Raw genomic sequence first — 16689 nt, 5'->3', positions numbered from 1 at the left:
GGGGAGGCGGGGGGTGACCAACGGGGGTGGCCTCTGGATGCCCGGATCACAAAGCCGGCGCTGCCAATGCTGAAATCATTTAGGCAAGGAATATAGTTAACTGGCACATCTACCCTTAACCCAGTGATCCCCCACCAGTGGCTCTTGAGAAACATGTTGCTCACCTCCCCCATTGATGGCACAAACGACGGGCCTGCCCAACCAACATCTGGCCTGAAATCAGGCAGATATCGATATCAGTTTTAGTCGAATCGGAGACCTCATCGGCTCGTTGATGCGGTCCCCAAACCGACTGCACCTATTACTGGCGTTCTAATTATATCGTTTGGCCTCAGAGCCAAACGACCGAATTAGCCTAAATTCACCCAAAATCGCCCACCTGTATGATCTTAACGTGTATGGCCATCTTTAGTTAAAATTGTACTAGGTACCAGATCTTACTATGGTTATTAATAGGAATATCTAATAATAAGTATTTTTTCCAAGGAAGTTGGGATCCACCTCAGCTGTTTGAAGGTGCTCACCAGTGCCCCTCCATCTTTTTACCCTTAATTGTAAACCCATGCATATCTGAGATCCTATCAAGGGCCGGGAATGTCTAACCCGCTAATGCACAACTGTAAAACCAATGCCAGTTCATGTTTTTCCTGCATCTACTCATAATGTGTTATTACAGGACAGCCCATAGAGGAAAGTGAGAACATCCACGTTTTGAGAGAAGGTGGACATCACACCTTACTGATACCCCACGTGGCGAATGAGGACGAGGGTCAGTACACAGCGACTGCCCATAACAAGCATGGGGAGGCCGAATGCTCTGCTGAACTCTACGTGGAGGAGCCTCGTTCTGCTACAGCATCTCATATGTAAGGACAACCTAAAATACATGGAAGCCTGTCATAGATGTTTCACAGATTTTATAGATAAAAAAGCATATAAAACTATTTTTGTTTTCTAGCTAAAATAACCGGGTCATGATGTTTGACAGGTGGGCATTCTCAATGCTGAAATCAGTTAGGCAAGGAAGATAGTTAACTGGCACATCTACCCTTAACCCAGTGATCCCCCGCCAGTGGCTCATGAGAAACATGTTGCTCACCTCCCCCATTGATGTTGCTCCCATAGAGATACAGTTTTACCCCAAGCAAAGCTTTCTGCAGGCCAGCAGTCCACATGGGGCTACCAAATAGACAATCACAGCCCTTATTTGGCATCACCAAAGAACTTTTTTCATGTTCATATGCCTCACCAACAATTTTTACATCTGTGTGTGGCTAACAAGCAGGGTCGGACTGGGCTGCTGGGACACCGGGAAAAATCCTGGTGGGCCCCAGCCCTAGTGGGCCCCGGCGGCCAAGACCCGACCCTTGCCAGTGCTCCCTCTGCCCGACCGTTCCTCCTCTGACGCGTTATATTTACGCTCGCTCAGGGCAGGACGTCGGGTGGGGGATCCTGCAGGGGGTTAGGTGGGTCCCTGCGGGGGGGGGTTAGGGGACGCGGCTGGCGGGGCCCCTGCAGGGCACCTGGGGCAGGCCCTGCACCCCCAGTCCGACCCTGCTCACAAGTAAAAGAAAAAGTTGGGGATCTCTGCATTAACCTAACATTTTTACCTGGTACAACCAGACCCCAATTTGTGGAGAGGCCACAAAGGCCTGGGCCTAGGGCGGCACAAATGTGGGGGCAGCATGCCGCCCCGCCACACCAAAGTGTTAAACTTTTGCTCCCATATGGAGCAATGGGGACCTCACCCCCACTGTTCCGTATGCGAGAGTAAAGCCCCACGCATGTGCAGTCGGGGGGGGGGTGGGCGATGACCGGGAGCGGCCTCGGGGCGCCCGCATTACAAATCTGACGCTGGGTACAACCAATTGCTCCTGCTGTCATTCTTAATCAATTAGTTATTTGCAGCTCCAGTTCCATGGCTCTCCTTCCTTACCCTAGGCCACTGCAGGACTTTCAAAGATGTTTCTTCTATCCAGTCCCAGCATGGTGTTCTCCTGAGTATAGTCACCATGAGAAATCCTACTGGCACTCTGGGGCCCAGTACAAGTAGGACATCAAGCACCCCCATGATTCCTAAGGTTTTCCTGGTGTACTGTCACCGCCCCAGTCTGACACAGAAGTCTTGTGCGGCATTTGTTAGAAATTGCACAACTCCTACATTGCTTTGCATGCACAAGAGCACACAGCTTAGAGTGATCATTGCACAGGACACAAAAGCCTTTCACTATACTTGCCATAGTCAAATGTATGATCTAAGATAAAGTAATAAAAGCTAGGAAATACAGTACATGGACGATGCATGCCTTCCAGTGGCTTGACTGAGGCTAAGGTTACCACTCTGAGCATTGTCCTGAGTGTCTGTAAAGTGGTCATTATCTCACTGTATCCAACCTCCTTGGCAGCTCCAAGCTGGAGAAGATGCCATCTATTCCAGAAGAGCCAGAGATGCAGGAGTGTGAGGTAGAGGGTGTGATGATGCCGGATTTCCTGCGACCTCTGCAGGACATTGACGTGGTGGAATTTCGGGAGGTACAACTTGAGTGTCAGGTAACCGGTCTGCCGTACCCTACCATCACCTGGTATCACAATGGTCAGAAGATCCAGAGCTCTGATGATCGCAGAATGACTCAATGTGAGGAACTTTTCTTTTTGTCTAACCTTAAATTTACTACTACATTTCTGATAAGAAGCTCCCTCTGTTTGTTTAAGATAGCAGCTGCCATTTTAGCTTGGTCTCAGTAGCTTCCTGCTGCAGTTTTAGCTGTTGGAAGCTCAGATCACAGATTCCTAAGGGTGGGGGAGAGAGTGCTTATGCATTCTTATGGGAGGGGGGAGCAGGTGAAGGAAGGGAGAGAGGAGAGAACTGTGCAGCTTTTCTGTGAATGCTTATGGCTGTATTTACATAGACCTTTCCTTCTCCTTTAAGGGGTGGTTCACCTTTAAGCTACCTTTTAGTATGTTATAGAATTGCCAATTCTAAGCAACTTTTCAATTGGTCTTCATTTTTTCTTTTTTATAGTTTTTGTATTATTTCCCTTTCTCTTTTACGTCTTTGCAGCTTTCAAATGGGGTGGGGGGTCACTGACCCCAGAAGCCAAAAAACTACTGCTCTTTGAAGCTACAATTTTATTGTTATTGTTATGTTTCTATTCAGGCCCTCTGCTATTAATACTCCAGTCTCTCGTTCATATCAATGCCTGGTTGTTAGGGGAATTTTAACCCTAGCAACCAGATAGCTGCTGAAATTCTAAATTGGAGAATTGCTGCATAAAAAAGCTAAATAATTCAAAAAACATGTATAATAGTTTTAGAATATCACTCTCTGCATCCTACTAAAAGCTAAGTTGAAGGTGAACTGTCCCTTTAAAGCAGGTGCTTATTTTTTAATTCCTGGCTTAGCGGCACATTTTGGTTGCATAAAACCCAGTGTAAAGCCAAACAGAGCTTTCTATTGGTTGCCAGTCCCCATAGGGGTTACCAAACAGCCAGTTACAGTTGGCACCTCAGGAACCTTCTTCATGGTTGTGTTGCTCCCCAACTCTTGTTATATTTGAATGTGGCTCACTGGGGAGCTCTGTATGCCACTATTTTGCCCTAAGGTTCTTCCTTGCACAACATTTGCTGCTCCACAGGTTGCCCCCGTTTGGTGCAGAGCTTATACGGTTGCTAGTGCATATTTTCCCATCAAATGTAGTGCTCCTTACAATATCCACTGTTTGTGTTTGCTGCAGATAAAGACATCCACCGCCTGGTTTTCCCCTCTGTTACTCATTCTCATGCCGGAGTCTATAAAAGTGTCATCTCAAACAAAGTGGGGAAAGCAGCCTGCTATGCGCACCTGTATGTCACAGGTAAGAATTAGAAACCTTATGGTTCTATTTGTTAGTGGGTGAACAATAGTTTAAGTAAGAAAATTAAATCAAAATCAACCTCCTTCTGAAATGCATGCACTGTGCTGATTTCTTTTCGAGAAATTTGGTTCTCCAACCTTAAGTAAACTGGCCCCTTATATAAAGGAAAGGTTGTACAGGTATGGGATCCATTATCCAAAAACCCGTTATGCAGAAAACTCCAAATTACGGGAAGGCCATCTCCCATAAGCAATTAATTTTAATTTTTTAAAATGATTTTTGTTTTTCTCTTAATAATAAAACAGTACCATGTACTGTCCCGAGCATTCTGAATAATAGTTCCCATACTTGTATATGGCTGACCATAGGTCATCAACATAAATCCCCAAAAAAGGTTGATTTGTGTCAGTGTCCTCCACATTGTATTTCTTCAATTCAATTTTCATTTTTTTTTTATGTTTAGGAACAATGTATACAGAATAGCGATAAAGGGGGGGTAAAAGTCAGGGTAAAATTGTAGTCTTACATATGATATAATTGTATATATTGTTTATATTCTATAATTGTATTGCTTAACCTCAACAATGCCTCTTTCATTGCAGATTTGGTACCCACTCCTCCAGATGGTCCCCCCATCATTACCTCTGTAACTGGGAGAATTGTGAAGCTCCAGTGGAAGCCACCCAAGAGATTGGACCCAGCCATTGGTATGTCACTTATAGAACTGATGTTCTACTCCTGTAGATCCTGTGTTATACTGATTGATGCACAGTGAAAAAGACTGATATCATAGTCACCAGGTCTAGTAAAGGTGGCCATACACGGGCCGATTGTAGCTGCCGATAACGGTTCCTTAGACCTATTCGGCAGCTTATTGGCCCGTTTAGGGGCACAAACGACTGGCCTGCCCGACCGTCATCTGGCCTGAAATCGGCCAGATCTCGATCAGGCAGGTTAAAAAATGTAGTCGGATCGGGGGCCGCATCCCACTCTAATTTGATCAACCGAATTAGCCTAAATTCACCCAATATCGCCCACCCATAGGTGGGGATATTAGGAGAAGATCCGCTCCCTTGACGACCTCGCCAAGCGAGCAGATCTTAACGTGTATGGCCACCTTAACCCATCGCAAACAATCTGGAGCAAACTTTGTGACTTGGTTACTAGGCCTGGTGCAAACTTTAAGATTTGTATTATACTACCCTTATAATGTTATTGCTGATCTGTGCTTACTGTATGTGCTGTCGTGGTATCAGTGTCTGTGTGTGTAAACTGATGAGCTATAGTAATGTATATAATGTTATGGTTGATCTGTATGTTTGCATAGATATATGTCTTAATATAACTGGATACAGATGACCAATGTTAATGTTTATTATTTTTTTTTGGCCCCAGATCTGGCTCAGATTACATACTCAGTCCAGCAGCAAGCGGTGGGATCTCCCCAATGGACAGTCATCACCACCAACCTAAAAGACACTTGTTATTGTGTCAGATCTCTGACCAAGGAACATCAGTATCTTTTCCGTGTGACCACAAACACCCCAACTTCTCACAGTAAACCTTCCCCTCCCAGTGAAAGCGTTTGTCTCTTTAATAGAGGTGAGAATATTTTCAGCCAAAACAAAACAGCATGAAAAGAGTATGAACAGTTATCTATTTGTCTGTAGGAATTAGTAACCCCTGTGCTTCAAGCATATTTTGTTGTAAAGATCTGTAATAGAACAGCCATTAACTATTGAAGTCATGTTTAAAATTATTTTCACCAAGCCTGTTCTGTATTGTGTCTCTATGAGAAGGGCAGAGCCATAACTGCAATGCTTATAGTTTTATTAGTGTCAAGCTAATTCGTTTGAGCAAAACTTAAAAAAATATTTTTTGTAATACACCACACTGGGGCCCCAGTTACTTACTGTACATCTTTTGGCTAGCTAATGGTTTTCTTATATAAATAATTCCACTCATCCAGTAATGTTCTTATACCACAGCACCATACTAGCAATTTAGGTGTTGCAGAGATTTGCTGTCTAGGACCACATGAATGGGCACTTAAGAGCCTAAAGGTGGGCATACACTAAGATCCACTCCTTTGGCAAGGTTGCCAAACGAGTGGATCTTTCCAACGATATGCCTTCCTAAGGTGGGATATATCAGAGTAATCTTCCTTCAGGCCAAACAATTAGATTACAATGATGGGAATAGGAGCCAATGCGGTCACCGATCTGACGGGGAAATTAAATCTGCACGATCGATATTTTAGGCCAGATGTCAGTCGGATAGGGCCGTCAGGGGTGCCCATATACAGGCAGATAAGCTGCCAAACTGGTTTGAAGGACTTAAATGATAGATTAAGCACAGGCAATAATACACAACATGTGCCATTGCCCTAATGGTTAACATGCTGCTAATGTACATGCATGCAGCCCAGGACAGTGGATCTCAACAATATGTGACCTGTTAGCATGCCACCATGGTACAACAAAGCAATGGGGGATTTTTTTCAAAAAAGGAACCCGGGGGTTACAGGACTGAAGTAAAAAATAACTTCTCTATTACAAGCTTGTCTTTTAAAGGGGATCTTAAAGGTGGCCTTATGTTAAGATCCGCTCGCTTGGCGAGGTCGCCAAGCGAGCGTATCTTCTCCCGATATCCCCACCTATGAGTGGGCGATATCAGGCAAATGTAGGCTAATTCGATCGTTTGGCCCTGGGGCCAAGCGATTGAATTATAACGGTGACAATGGGCTCAGTTGGTTCGGGGACTGCATCAACGAGCAGATGCGGTCCCTGATCCGACTAAATCTTTTTGCAGGCCAGATATTGGTCAGGCAGGCCCGTCGTTCCTGCCCCTACACGGCCCGATAAGCTGCCAAAACGGTCTAAAGGACCGATATCGGCAGCTACAATCAGCCCGTGTATGGCCACCTTTACACTCCATAAACCTGTTCCAGTTTGCCCCCTAGCTTTCTAAAAGAAAATGCCACCAATTCAATCACAGATACAAGGAATTTACCAGTTAAAAAAGGGCTTACCAGTATTATGTTAGCCATCTCGCTGTTATCAAACATATGGTTGTAATTTCTGTGCTGTACTAGACTCCCAGCATCCGACATAGGACTGTAATAAGTCAGAATAAGGAAACATTTACTTGTCTTTTTTTCTTCCTAAGAAAGATTGTGGTTACTGCTTCCAACGTCAATAGTAGAAGCAGAGAACATGGAGCCATGATTTGCACAGACTGGGTGGGATTCTCATTGAGATCTCATTCTATTACATTCAGGGCCACTGAATAAGGGAAAGGTCTGATCTAAGGGATGTATTATCTTTGTAAGGCGCTACAGATAATGTTGGCGCTATATATAAAATGGAAAATAATGTAAAGTAATGTGACAGTCATGTCCTGCTGTTGTAGGTCCCTACCTGGAGGAGATGCCTTCTATACTGGATCGGCCTGAAATCTTGTATATGGTGGAAAATCAGCCTCTTTGCATAACCGTGACACTGAACCACGTACATGCCAAAGTCACGTGGCAGAGGTACAAGCACATGTAGATAATTGGCTTGTTTGTAAATGGAGCAGTTTAGCTAGTGATATGGTACAGATTTTATTTATATGAATAGTTTCCAAATTTACCGATCATGGGTCATTGAGAAACCTACAAATAAATCCTGAGCTTTCCTTGGCATAACTGAGGTTCAAAGGGGGGTGTAGTTGTGCTTACACTGCCTGACAGAGTAAATACATGCTGGTAACATGGTTCTTCTTCCTGTATTGGATGCTTTTTTCCAGATTTTTCCATATTTTGTTGAAAATCTCCCACTGATGGGGAACCCAAGCTTCCAGACCAAATTTAGTTAAAGAGCCCCACACAACACAGAAACCCCTAATATACCTATCACTGTAATCTGTTCCTTTAAAAAATGTGAATAAATCCCATTTATATCCAGTTGCAAAACAGTTCTTCTCTTTCTGCGTCATTTGAAATCCTGGCAGGGGAGGAGGGACTAAAACATTGATGTTACAAATTGTAACAACTTCTCCACAGCTTACAGACAGCATGCAGGAACTACATCACCCACAATGCATTGCACTGGGATGTTCCTTTCCTTATTGACGAGTCACAAAGTAGTCAGCCAGATCAACAGGGGGCGGGGCTTAGGGAACTGTTCCAAACCATATTATTACATTAAAAATCATGGAAACGCTGCAGATTTTTAATTAATGTATATTGCAAAGTTGCTTGATATTATGTTTACTTTTTAAACACTCAGTCGGTCTCTTTTATTCTATATAAACCTATGCCTGAAAAATCACATTTACCTCCAATCTGCACATTATCATAATACTTATTGTTTTTCTCCTTAGAATAGACACCGTTCTGAGCAATGTCGAGGGTGTGTATGAGCTGAGTATGCCGGATGACGACCAGCACTCGCTCACGTTGTTCAGCCCAAGGAAGTCTGACCTGGGGCAGCTGACATTTGAGGCTAAAAACCGCTACGGATCAGATAGCTGCACTATTTCCATCGAGCTCGCAGGTAAGGTTGGATATAGCTGAGTGGTGGTTGTCCATAAGCAAGTAGTAAAGCAACCCTCCAGATATTGCAGCACAACTTCTACAGTCATAATAGTACAACTTCAGCAGCATCTGGAGGCCACAGATTCCCCATTTCTTTCAAAAAGCTTTACTTTGCCAATGTTGCAGGCATGCATGGGATTCCTATACAGTCTAGAACAGTGGTTCTCAACTTTCCTAATGCCGCAACCCTTTAATACAGTTCCTCATGTTGTGGTGACCCCCAACCATAAAATTATTCCTAAGACCGTCGGAAATATGTGTTTTCCAATGGTCTTAGGCGACCCCTGTGAAAGGGTTGTTCTACCCCCAAAGGGGTCCCAGACCCACAGGTTGAGAATTGCTGATCTAGAAGTCTCATTTTGTTGTCTTCTGCTTCCACAGAGGCTCCTCGCTTTGAGTCCATCATGGAAGACATAGAGATCGGTGTTGGTGAAACAGCTCGTTTTGTGGTCGTGGTGGAAGGGAAGCCTATTCCAGACATCATGTGGTACAAAGTAGGTCGTGCCCACTGGCAAGCTTTCAGGGTGTTTTTAATGGATTTTGACCAAAATATAGAAGACATTGAATTTTAGATTTTTTTTTATTTACTGTATATACTCGAGTATAAGCCTAGGTTTCAGCACCCAAAATGTGCTGAGTCGGATGCCATGGGTCCCTCCAGACTAGCACCCTCTGTCCTTTGTGATTAGCCCACCCGCAACCACACCCCCCAGTGCCCTGGCCCGCTCCCAAATTCATCTTCATCTACCATCCTCACCTGCCCCATTCTGCACTAGACATTGTACATTTATATTCTATATAAACTATATATAGTTTTGAAGGATTTTAACTCTTCGTGTTTTAGCTTGGTGGCTGATTGAGCTAAGGGGGTAGTACTTTTAAGGTATCATTGTTGATAAAACAATTGCTTTTGTTGACCCTCTTCTCCACTTACAGAGCTAGTTTACTGTTTTTCTTTGAAATAAATACTTAAAAACATATACCCCACTGATGCCTCAATGAATGTAATTTTACTGGTATTTATTTTGATTATTGAAACTTAGCAGTAGCTGCTGCATTTCCCACCCTAGGCTTATACTCGAGTCAATAAGTTTTCCCGTTTTCTGATGTAAAATTAGGTACCTCGGCTTATATTCGGATCGGCTTATACTCGAGTATATAGTTTGTGACTTAATATTGTGGATCAAAATGGGAGGGGTGGTGTGCCAGTCTTGGTAAGAGACCAATATGGTTAATTGTTTAGAAAGGGCTTTATTGTACAGGCTTCCAGTGGTTCATGTTTGCCCATCATCATCATCAACAGACACTGTTATATGAGTTTTTAGCCTAAAATACAATGTATTTATGTATATTTCACCACCCTTAACCATCTACATGTATGAAGATAAGTTCAAAGCATTTAAAGGGGTTGTTCACCTTTGAATGTACTTTTAGTATGACGTAGAGAGTGAAATTCTGCAGTTGGTCTTCATTTTTATTATTTGCTGTTTTTGAATTATTTAGCTTTTTTTTCCAGCAGCTCATCAGTTTGGAAACTGAGCAGCTGTCTGGTTGCTAGGGTCCAATTTAACCTAGCAACCAGGCAGTGGTTTGAAAGAGAGACAGGAATATAAATAGGAGAGGGCCAAAATAGAAAGATAGATAATAAAAAGTAACGGTAATAATACAACTGTAAGCTCAAAGAGCAATAGTTTTTTGGCTGCAGGGGTCAGTGACCCCCATTTGAAAGCTGCAAAGAGTCAGAAGAGGAAGGCAAATAATTTAAAAAACGATTACAAAATAAAAAAGAAGACTAATTGAAAATTTGATAAGAAGAGGTCATTTAGTAACATATTTAAAGTAAACCTGAAGGTGAACCACCCCTTTAATCAATATCAATACAATGTAAATGTGTTACTCTGCACCACTTAATTTAGTCCAGTGCATCATTATTATTATTATTATCATTGTTTCTCACACTGTGCTGAATATCCATTGTGTTTGGGGGCTGAATTATATAACCATAAGAATACCATACACATTTGCTGTCCGGGAGACCTAAAAACAAACCCCTACCCTGTTGTACTGCCGTATGGTTAATAGCCAGCTCTTTTTATCCAGGATGGGGTACTTTTGGCAGAGAGCGGTCACTTCAGCTTTGTGTATGATGATACCGAGTGCTCTCTGGTGATCTTAAACACGGCACTTGGTGACTCCGGTGTGTACACCTGCACGGCACGGAACCTTTCAGGGGAAATTTCCTGCAAAGCGGAGCTGCAAGTGTGCCCAGGTAAGGAACCCAATGCTCTGCATATTATATAACATACACAGGTACATACGTGCAGAAATGCTGTAAATATTACCTTGTCAGAAAACGTTGCTGTTTACGTTGAGTGAGTTTTATATTGCATGTTAGAGAACCAGCTGGTACAGTATCATGTCAAAGAGTCAGTATAAGGACCAGAGAGTGCTACATTGTATAATACAGGTATGGGATCCCTTATACGGAAACCCATTAGCCAGAAAGTTCCGAATTACGGAAAGGCCATCTCCCATAGACTCAATTATAAGCAAATAATTCTAATTTTTAAAAATGATTTCCTTTTTCTCTGTAATAATAAAACAGTACCTGTACTTGATCCCAACTAAGATATAATTACCCCTTATTGGGGCAGAACAGCCCTATTGGGTTTATTTAATGGTTAAATGATTCCCTTTTCTCTGTAATAATAAAACAGTACCTGTACTTGATCCCAACTAAGATATAATTACCCCTTATTGGGGGCAGAACAGCCCTATTGGGTTTATTTAATGGTTAAATGATTCCCTTTTCTCTGTAATAATAAAACAGTACCTGTACTTGATCCCAACTAAGATATAATTACCCCTTATTGGGGCAGAACAGCCCTATTGGGTTTATTTAATGGTTAAATGATTCCCTTTTCTCTGTAATAATAAAACAGTACCTGTACTTAATCCCAACTAAGATATAATTACCCCTTATTGGGGCAGAACAGTCCTATTGGGTTTATTTAATGGTTAAATGATTCCCTTTTCTCTGTAATAATAAAACAGTACCTGTACTTGATCCCAACTAAGATATAATTACCCCTTATTGGGGGCAGAACAGCCCTATTGGGTTTATTTCATGGTTAAATGATTCCCTTTTCTCTGTAATAATAAAACAGTACCTGAACTTGATCCCAACTAAGATATAATTACCCCTTATTGGGGCAGAACAGTCCTATTGGGTTTATTTAATGGTTAAATGATTCCCTTTTCTCTGTAATAATAAAACAGTACCTGTACTTGATCCCAACTAAGATATAATTACCCCTTATTGGGGGCAGAACAGCCCTATTGGGTTTATTTAATGGTTAAATGATTCCCTTTTCTCTGTAATAATAAAACAGTACCTGTACTTGATCCCAACTAAGATATAATTACCCCTTATTGGGGGCAGAACAGCCCTATTGGGTTTATTTAATGGTTAAATGATTCCCTTTTCTCTGTAATAATAAAACAGTACCTGTACTTGATCCCAACTAAGATATAATTACCCCTTATTGGAGGCAAAACAAGCCTATTGGGTTTATTTAATATTTGAATGATTTTTAGTGTACTTATGTTAGGGAGATCCAAATTATGGAAAGATCCCTTATCCCTTAACAGTGTATGGTAGTCCATTTTGGTCATGCTAAAGATCAGAGCCTAGGGAGCAGGACTGATTATAGCTCCTCTTTTCTCTAAACAGATGAACCAGGGGCAGGATCTGCAATACAGGAAATAGATATACTCAAAGTTCGTAGATTGACTGATTTCTACAACATCCATAAAGAAATTGGCAGGTGAGATACAGCCGTTACAACCTTAATACGTATATAATAATGCCTAGATGGACTGCGATTCATTTGTGCATGCACATAGATTATTATTTTTATTAACATTTATTTATATAGCACCAACATATTCCACAGCGCTGTACAATAAGTGGGTTTATACATTGGACATACAGAATTACATACAAAGCAATCAATACAAGAGGTAAAGAGGGCCCTGCACAAAAGAACTTCCATTTATATATAGTTAATGTATGTGACTTTATAGATAGGTTGATATGGGTCTATATGTGGGCACTTGGGAGGGTTGAACTTGATGGACTTTGGTCTTTTTTCTACCCAAATTAACTATGAAACCATGTAAATGTATAAGTGAGGAGAATGTGACTTGGGTTTGTGTTAGCAAGACAACTAATAGAATGCTTCTTTCTCGACAGAGGGGCCTTCTCCTATGTCCGACATGTGGTAGAAAAGAGCAACGGGCGAGATCTTGCTGCTAAATTCATACCGTTCCGTGGGGCAACCAGGGAGAGTGCACGGAGGGAGCGGGACATACTGTCCAAGCTCAGACACGACAGGATCATCTTCTTCTACGATGCATTTGAGAAAAGAAGTGCTCTAATCATTGTCATGGAACTGTATCCTCAAAAAAGGGCAGAAGTGCTAGAACCCCACGTAGGAATGGAACTGCTAGTATGGGACAACCCCATAGAGCGAGTGGTTGTAACTGTAATGAGCTCTATGGTTCACAAGATATCAATGGTTCATAAAAATGTATTAGCTCACACAATGCAATCCTGATCCCACACAATGCCCCCCCACGTGTGTAGTAACTGGAATGAATGAGATCCACCTATCACTGTGCATTTCAGGGCAGAGTTTGGCCAGAAAATGGTCTTTATCTGGTCTTCAATTGCAAATGTTGTACTGTTTCTTTAAAATAACCGATTCTATGCAGCTCAATTCATTCTTTATCTCCTCTCCCTCCTGAAGTCATGCACAGGAATCCTTTCACTGCCGGCTGGCCAGAAACTAACAGCACTGCTCTGTGTTCCGAAGGGCAGGGAAGCAGAGCGGGGTTGTTTCTCACTGAGATTAGCCTTAACAATATATAAACAAATGAAACAACACTGCTCTGCTAGCAGAGATTTATCATGGGCGACTATCTGCTGCAAAATGGCTTTCCACTGGCAACAATAGGAGTGGTGTTAGCCTGAAGGTGGCCATACATGCTAAGATCCGCTGGCTTGTTGATGTCGCCAACTGAGCGGATCTTCTCCCGATATCCCCATGTACGGGTGGGTGATATCAGGCTAATACAGGCTAATTCGGTCGTTTGGCCCTGGGGCCAAGCGATTGAATTGGAACGACGGGTATAGGATTTGTTCGGTAACCTCATCAATGAGCCAATGCGGCCCCTGATCCGACTAAATTTTTAAACCTGCCCGATTCCAGGCCAGATGTCAGTCAGGTAGGCCTGTCGTTAGTGCCCCTACATGGGCCAATAAGCTGCCGAATCTGTCTAAGAGACACCTTTACTGTTCCACCGGACCCCCTACACCTCCTGAGCTCCCCACTATAGTTATGGGTATAGCTAGCAGCAAAATAGCCTTACAAAAGAGGGTAAGAATATTTATGCTGGCCATACATGCCCAGACAGTTTGAATGGTTTAGCCATACTGCACGGCTATCATAGCAAAATCATTTTTGGGCCTCCCTAAACTTTGGGAATAAGGCATTTTTCATAAATATATATTTATCAGTTACTGTCCCACTGGGTTTTCTATAGCTCTTGGACCCCCTTTTGGTTACAAGTTCTGCTTACTCTCTAGTTACGCCCCTGTAGACAAATGATTTTCCTTGACCCTCAGCAGCTGTTCTCAAGAGGAGCTCCTAGAGAGGTTGACAAGAAAGCCTACAGTGAGCGAATCAGAGGTAAGAACATTAAAACACAAAACTATATTTGTGTTCCATGTGTTTGTGTATGATAAACCACAATGGAAGGTGTTCTGGGTGGTTCTGTACTGGTATCACGCACTGGATCTCTGCTTCTGTTTATCTTGCATGAGGTGCAGAGGGCAGCCATTCCCCCTGGCAGAACTGAGCACTGCTATTGTCCCATTAATGCTCTTGCACTTCTGCCCTGGGGGAATAGCAAATGCCCACTAAACTCTTTCTAATAAGACATAAGTGGACACCCTTCCCAATCACTATCTTTTAAAACAGCCCCTTTATTGGAGTTCCCTATAGATCCTCTCAGGTCCCTGTCCATGTTTCAAATGAAGGGTGGGAGTGTCCTAACGGTCCCTGCCAGAAGCACAGTAGGAGGGGGATAGCCAATCACAGCCCTGCAGTCACACAAGCAAAGACAGACTTCAGTTCTCTATCAGGTCAGCCTAGCTGGTGAACACAGGCTTTTGTATGTGTTTTTGGGGTTGTTTCTCTTTTCTTTCCAGCAGGACCCACTGCCTGTTTTAGTCTCACATTTACTTGTACTATGGCAACATCAATTCTGTTCCGCAAGTTACTGACTTACATAGTTTATTTTTTATTTTTTTACAGATCCGCTCGTTTATACGGCAAATCCTAGAAGGGTTAGATTATTTGCACCATAAAAACATTCTGCATTTGGACATAAAGGTGAGAGGCACTGACAGCCTTTTTGTGTGAAAGGTAATAGAGTTCCGTTTGTAGCTGTTCCAGAACCACAATGACCCCTTACCCCCAAAAGCACTGCTGGGATTTGTAGTTCTGCAATGGGGTATTAGAGATTGCTTACTCCTGCATGTTAGAGAATACTGTGAAAAATAATTAAGTTATTCACTCTACTGCAAATTAAGCAAAGCAACTGATTGTTTGTTATGGGTTACTGAACTGATACAGCCTAGCACCACTATAAGTTATTATTATTATTATTATTAACATTTATTTATAAAGCGCCAACATATCCCGCAGCGCTGTACAATAAGTGGGTTTCATACATTGGACATACAGAGTAACATATAAAGCAACCAATAACCGATACAGGAGGGGAAGAGAGCCCTGCCCAAAAGAGCTTACACTCTACAAGGAGTAACATATAAAGCAATCAATAACCGATACAGGAGGGGAAGGGAGCCCTGCCCAAAAGAGCTTACACTCTACAGGGATTGTAAGCTCTTTTGGGCAGGGCTCTCTTCACTGTTAATGAGCCCTCGGGCACCTAAGGGCGAAAGAACTTTATTAACACGGGTCTGTTTGTGCAGCCAGAGAACATCCTGATGGCCGATACGACTAGTGAACAGATTCGCATTTGTGACTTTGGAAACGCTCAGGAACTAACCCCGGGGGATCCTCAGTACTGCAAATACGGAACCCCGGAATTTGTGGCGCCCGAAATTGTGAACCAGATGCCAATTTCTACAGTAACGGACATATGGTAATAACTGACTTACAAACTGCGTGACAATAATATTGAATATTTGTGGTGGTAGGGACTTTTGTGCAGACTGTAATTTAAAGGGGAACTCCACCCAAACACAAGTTTTTTGAAGAGTAAACATAATTTCAAGCAGACTTTTCATGATTTTTAATGTAATGTGTAATATGGTTTGGAACAGTTCCCTAAGCCCCGCCCCCTGTTCCCCTGCTGATCTGGCTGACTACTTTGTGACTCAAATAAAATGTAGTAGTCGCCTGTCCTCAGCCTGCCTCCTCCCAATCCCACAATTCCCTGCTGCACACGTGATGTCAATAAGGAAGGAAACATCCAAGTGCAATGCATTGTGGGTTATGTAGTTCCTGCATGCTGTCTGTAAGCTGTGGAGAAGTTGTTACAATGTGTAACATCAGTGTTTTAGTCCCTCCTCCCCTGCCAGGATTTCAAATGATGCAGAAAGAGAAGAATTGTTCTGCAGCTGGATTTCAGCATATAAACATGGAAACTATAGGAGTAATGGCATGTGGGGTGATTTCCCCACATGTTTTTTGAAGCAGCTCAAAAACATAGCTACCAGTTACTGATTTTTTTTTTTACCAGTCATGGATTAAAGGCAAAATTACACATTTTGCCACCTGATAATTTTTTCTGTGTAACTGCGGTAAAAATTCGCTGCAACAAAAAATGCACCAAGAAAAACCATCCATTGACTTGAATGTATTTGGGTGAGAAAAAAGTTGTGCTGGTAAAAAAAAAAAAAAAAGTCACCCATGTCGAAGTGAGAAAAAAGTTGCATGCATAAGAAACAATTGTCAAAAATGTCGCCTATTGACTTCAATGCATTTCGCTTATTTTTAAGAATTGCTATTGAATAGATAGAAGGCATGTGGATCTGACGGCCTTGATGCCCTATTTATATCTCCTACGTCCGTATCTGCAGTCTGTGCCACTATTGTGTGTGTCTAATCTTGTGATTTCTTTCCCACAGGCCAGTTGGAGTCCTGGCATATTTATGGTAAG

General features: G+C 42.4%; 1 protein-coding gene across 5 annotated transcripts in view; it reads left to right on the top strand.

The window, feature by feature from the left end:
- speg (striated muscle enriched protein kinase) overlaps window positions 1–16689 on the top strand; it is a 169542-nt gene that overhangs the window by 124673 nt on the left and 28180 nt on the right. For all 5 annotated transcript variants that reach the window (XM_031892844.1, XM_031892843.1, XM_031892845.1 and 2 more), the window contains 15 exons: window positions 677–866; window positions 2406–2635; window positions 3735–3854; window positions 4457–4561; window positions 5250–5456; window positions 7266–7389; window positions 8220–8392; window positions 8815–8927; window positions 10534–10702; window positions 12167–12260; window positions 12689–12889; window positions 14126–14186; window positions 14814–14891; window positions 15497–15669; window positions 16658–16684. In XM_031892844.1, coding sequence (XP_031748704.1) covers window positions 677–866; window positions 2406–2635; window positions 3735–3854; window positions 4457–4561; window positions 5250–5456; window positions 7266–7389; window positions 8220–8392; window positions 8815–8927; window positions 10534–10702; window positions 12167–12260; window positions 12689–12889; window positions 14126–14186; window positions 14814–14891; window positions 15497–15669; window positions 16658–16684 — 2065 coding nt within the window. The remainder of the gene's footprint in view (window positions 1–676; window positions 867–2405; window positions 2636–3734; window positions 3855–4456; window positions 4562–5249; window positions 5457–7265; window positions 7390–8219; window positions 8393–8814; window positions 8928–10533; window positions 10703–12166; window positions 12261–12688; window positions 12890–14125; window positions 14187–14813; window positions 14892–15496; window positions 15670–16657; window positions 16685–16689) is intronic.

The sequence above is a fragment of the Xenopus tropicalis genome, chromosome 9 (assembly GCF_000004195.4).
Source record: "Xenopus tropicalis strain Nigerian chromosome 9, UCB_Xtro_10.0, whole genome shotgun sequence".
Lineage (NCBI taxonomy): Eukaryota > Metazoa > Chordata > Amphibia > Anura > Pipidae > Xenopus > Xenopus tropicalis.
Note: the sequence above shows the minus strand (reverse complement) of the source record. Positions and strands in the feature narration are given on the sequence as shown.